The sequence below is a fragment of the Lactuca saligna genome, chromosome 9 (assembly GCF_052625555.1).
Source record: "Lactuca saligna cultivar CGN05327 chromosome 9, ASM5262555v1, whole genome shotgun sequence".
NCBI classification, from domain to species: Eukaryota; Viridiplantae; Streptophyta; class Magnoliopsida; order Asterales; family Asteraceae; genus Lactuca; species Lactuca saligna.
This window is the reverse complement of record NC_136425.1, coordinates 32,686,169-32,691,181: the sequence shown is the minus strand read 5'-3', so window position 1 is coordinate 32,691,181 and position 5,013 is coordinate 32,686,169. Positions and strand designations below refer to the sequence as shown.

General features: G+C 33.2%; 1 protein-coding gene across 3 annotated transcripts; it reads left to right on the top strand.

Annotated features, from left to right (window-relative positions):
* The first annotated feature begins 769 nt into the window (after positions 1-769).
* GAUT7 (galacturonosyltransferase 7) lies at positions 770-5,013 on the top strand. Of its 3 annotated transcripts, XM_078973584.1 has the most exons (9): positions 770-945; positions 1,546-1,616; positions 1,819-1,878; positions 2,534-2,576; positions 2,714-2,760; positions 2,845-3,143; positions 3,244-3,595; positions 3,730-4,242; positions 4,317-5,013. In XM_078973584.1, exons 1-9 carry the CDS (start codon positions 786-788, stop codon positions 4,584-4,586), a joined length of 1,815 nt encoding a protein of 604 aa, XP_078829710.1. In that variant the 5' UTR covers positions 770-785; the 3' UTR covers positions 4,587-5,013. The 3 variants fall into 3 exon arrangements, with proteins under 3 accessions (XP_078829710.1, XP_078829711.1, XP_078829712.1); XM_078973586.1 differs by lacking the exon at positions 770-945 and having other exon boundaries at positions 1,599-1,616; positions 1,819-1,901; XM_078973585.1 differs by lacking the exons at positions 2,534-2,576; positions 2,714-2,760.

Below are 5,013 nucleotides of genomic sequence, written 5' to 3'. Positions count from 1 at the left end.
TTTTCTAACACAAAAAACAAACACAAATAGATTTTCACCCCTTCTCTCCCCCCCCCCCCCCCCCCCCCCCCCCCCCCTAAAATAAATAAATAAATAAATAAATAAATAAATAAAAACAAACAAAAAAACAAAATTATAGAAACAAAAAAAACAAATGATTTTTCAACCCAACAAATTGAAAACTAAATTATAAAAAACCGAAACCGAACGGGTTTCAACAAAAAATATAAAAAATTACAGTTTGACATCAACATATATCGATATAGATGTTTGTTTATAGATGATAAAACTTATAATTTTTGATATATTACATTGTTTTGATTAAAATAAACTCTAAAATGGATAATAGTTTCGAATGAACTTTTTGAAAATATATATGGATATTTTTTTATAACAAAAAAAGATACATAAATGATTCATTAACACTTTCAAATCATAATGATTGCGATAGAACTTTTATCTAAACACACATGGTTGTTTAACATAAATATTTAATCTTCGTTAAACCAAAATATAATGCTTTTTATGTGATTAGTTCTTAATAAAATGACTAATAAGCAATGACTAAAGCTGTAAGTTTCTCTATATCCTGTCCAAAATGAATCTATGAACTCGTTAATATTTCCTTTCATCATAGCAAGTGTTTGAAGTAAATTCTTAAAACGAAGGGGTAGAATATGTAGTTATACAAAGCTCCAGGTTGGTTTTGTAAAATTTTCTTATTACTATCATCACATCACTAGAACTAGAATAAATAAACTGAAGTAAATGGGGGATGGCAGGGGATGAAGGGTGGTGGGATTTCATCATACAACGCCATGCCGGGGAAGAGGCGATGGAGTTGGCTTGTAATTGCAGTGTTAGGCCTTGTTTTGCTCTCGATGCTCGTTCCTCTCGCTTTCTTGCTTGGTCTACATAACGGATTTCACTCTGTTGCTAACACAGGTTACTTCCATTCCGTCTTGTGCCCTAGATTGGTTAAAGAATCGATTAGATCTGTTTCTTCCTATGGCCGTTAGTGAATTTGCTTGTGTATATCTTCATGTGATGTTCTTCATTCATTTGTTCTTCATCTGGAGGTATCTCTTATCCAATCTGAAAAAAAGCTAATAGTATCATTGATAGATCAGTCGGATCGAGGATAGGGATTACACACAATTGTCATTGGTACTACAATCGGCTTTTATATACACCCAATTTCGATCTACGTCCTTTTTAATATCCATAACCATGGCTGCATTGTAGACTGCTACTCTACCCCTTTGTTACTCAGATCTAAACTGTAATCATTCTTGTTTTTTTCGCTAAGAATTTATGTTCTCGATCCGCGCTCTCCGCACTTCAAGGAAATACATAGGTTTAGTCAGATTTTTATTCTACTTTCCTATGAAACCGAAATTTCACAATCCAGATCTGTAGTATTTCCGGTTTCAACATCCTATTTGTCTTTGTAGTGCATTCATGCCTTGGTCTTACATGTAAATCTTTATTTCCAATATAGGATACGAACTTACTGACATAATCTTTGGAACCTGATTTTGACAGGGTATGCTAATGAGCAAAGGAGTTCTGCTTCATCAAAAAAGGATGCAGCTTTTGCTTCACCAATAACCAAAGTAATGCCTTATTCTCCTGTTAATTAAAGTACTTTTTACAAAGTTAACTCTAGTTATATAATGCTTATTGTTTAACTACTACAAACCACATAAAGAAAGAACCAAAACTATAATCAAACAATGTGTCACTTGTCTGAAACCTCATAAGCTTAATATAGTTTCAGTTGAAAATTTCTGTTTACTGATGCTATTCTATTTGCAGGAAGGGCTATCATCACGGGTGGATGGACTATTGAAAAATCTTGAACCAAGTCTTCCAAAGGTTCATTGCATACTGATTTGATGGTTAATACTCAACTTTTGTTCTATCAGTATTAGACGATTGGCAATAAACCAATGTCTGTCTTCTTGTGGATATTAAATGGTAGAAATTTTGATAAAATCTTGTTGTTGTGGATCCCATGTAACTATAAGTGTGTAGAGTTATGTTCTACATTGCAATTAAAGAAACCATGTCCAAGGGTTAGTTGCAAAAAAATGCAACATACTAACATCATTCAACTAATCCAGAAACATAATTTTTTAACCCTTTAATGTAACAAACTACCCACTTTTACCATTTTATGTACAATTTAACCATTTAAATGTAACATCCTTATACCAATATATGTAACGTTTACATTACATGGTTAAAGAAAAGCATGTTGCAAATATTGTTATAATAGTGTAAGTAAGTAGGTTGCATTTAGCCCTAAACAAAATCATCAAATTATATATGCCAAGTTCTTTGCTTAAGTGCTTATGTGTATTGCTAAGCATGGTTAATTAAGATGTGATTGCTTGAGAGCAAGTCTTTACCATTTAAACCCTAAAATTTTATACCTCTTTAACTTGCTTATATGTTAACACATGTAAGAAAAAGACCAAATAGAATTCTTATGTACATACCTCAGTATCATGCATGTTGTTTTGGTCAGGATTTTAGAAGGCATTCTGTCAAGGAAGGTGAAAACAAAACTGGTAAATCTTTGTTTTTATAAACTTTATACTAAATCATTTTACCCTTTCAAACCAAGTAAATTTTTTAAGGCTTTTTAAACACCCTAAAGATAGATATACACTTATGATCTTCCTTTTCATCTTTGAAACAATTTCAGGCATCTCTGTGCCTACACAAGTGTTAAACCCACCTCCAAAAAGACTTGTATGCATTCTCTTTAAATAATTTCCAAGAGTTATTTGACTTTATATATAAATATGTTCTAACTTCTAACATCTAATTATACAGAATGATGAAGTGGATTTATCAACTGAAGTCATTAAAACTGTTAAAGTCATTGGTGAAAGTGAAAAAATGTGTGAATTAAAATTCGGGAGTTATTGCTTATGGCGTCAACAACACAGAGAAAAAATGAAAGATTTTTTAGTTAAAAAAATGAAAGATCAACTTTATGTGGCTCGAGCTTACTATCCAAGTATTGCAAAGCTTCAAAACCTCAATCAATTCTCTCTTGAAATGAAACAAAATATTCAAGAATTCGAACGTATCCTCAGTGAAAGCTCCTCAGACACAGAACTTCCACCCCAGTAAGTTCACGTAAAAAAAAAAAGACAAAAATACCCCTCTATGTTTTCTTTTTCTTCACGGATCCATGGACACTAAAATGGATTTTATGGGTGGTGTTAGGGTTGAGAAGAAGCTGCAGAAGATGGAAACCACAATCACAAAAGCAAAATCGCATACTGTTGACTGTAATAATGTTGATAAAAAATTAAGACAATTAGTTGACTTAACAGAAGATGAAGCCAATTTCCATATGAAGCAAAGTGCTTTTTTATACCAACTTGCTGTCCAAACAACACCAAAGAGTCTTCATTGTCTTTCAATGAGACTCACTGTGGAGTATTTTAAAACCTCTCCCATTGATGCTGACGTGTCAGAGCTTCTGTTGAATCCAGAGTTGCTTCATTATGTCATTTTTTCCAACAATGTCCTTGCATCATCTGTAGTCATCAATTCAACCGTTATGCATGCAAAAGTAAGTATATTTATATATATATATATATATATATATATATATATATATATATATATATATATATATATATATATATATATATATATGCTAGAAAAAAAGATTGAAAATTTATAAATTGGTTTTCTTTATTTCAGGCTAGTAAGAAGCAGGTGTTTCATGTGTTGACAGATAAGCAAAGTTTCTTTTCCATGAAAATGTGGTTCTTCACCAATAATTACAAAGACGCCACTGTAGAAGTCTTGAACATTGAAGACCTCAACTTACAAGGTCACGATAGAAGCATGTGGGTCCCACAAGAATTACGCGTCTCATTCCTTTCCAAAAGCAAAACGGAATACATCTCAGTTTTTTCCCATTTACACTACGCCCTTCCAAAAATATTCCCAAGTTTAACAAAAATCATCATTCTTGATGATGACATTGTTGTCCAGCGCGATCTATCAGCCTTGTGGGGCCTTGACATGGGCGGAAAAGTCATTGGCGGGTTGCAATTCTGCAACGTAAAATTGGGCGCACTTCATGGGTATTTTGGGAAAGAAAAATATAATCCAAATTCTTGTATATTGATGTCTGGGTTAAACGTAATCGATTTAGTTCGGTGGCGGGAACTTGATATTACTAAAACATATCAAAGTCTGTTACAACAGGTCTGTGTACTGTATACTGTGTACTGTATATACTGTGTAATGTGTACTGACGGTTACTTTTTTTTTTTTGACAGAGAGAGAGGGAAGGAAGTGGGGTAGGAGTAGGAGGAATGTTGTTGAGTTTTGAAGGGTTAGTTGTTGGGATTGATGAAAGGTGGGTGTTATCGGGATTGGGGCATAACTATGGAATTAGTAAAGAGGCGATTAACAAAGCGGCTGTTTTACATTTCAATGGAAACATGAAACCGTGGCTGGAATTGGGGATTCCAGGGTATAAGGTTTACTGGAGGCGTTTTTTGAATCGTGAAAATCGTTTCTTGAGTGATTGCAATGTGAATCCTTGATGTGGGAAAGGTATAATTAAGAAGAGGGTTGAATTGTTTTGAATGGAAGAGAAAGGAGGTGAGATGATGATCTTTGGAAGTGAGTGATGTCGGGGAGTAAAAGTTGTTGAATGAATTGTGAATCGGAAGAAGGGAATATCAAGAAAAGCGTTCTACTTTTTTGTTTGGGTTAAAGTAGGTAGGCAATTGATTTTCCTTACTTGTTTTTTTATTTTTATTATTATATTATTATTATTCACGATTGTTATAGTAGAGGATTTATTTGGGGAGGGTTTGTGTGTTTGTAATGAATGTATTTATGGAGATAGCAAATAATCGGAGAAGGGAAACTTGAAAACTGTGATGTATTTGCTCTTCTTTGTTGTAACAAGACTTAAGCGCAAGCGATTAGGAAGCTGTAATTGTAACTATTCTTGAATCTTGATTA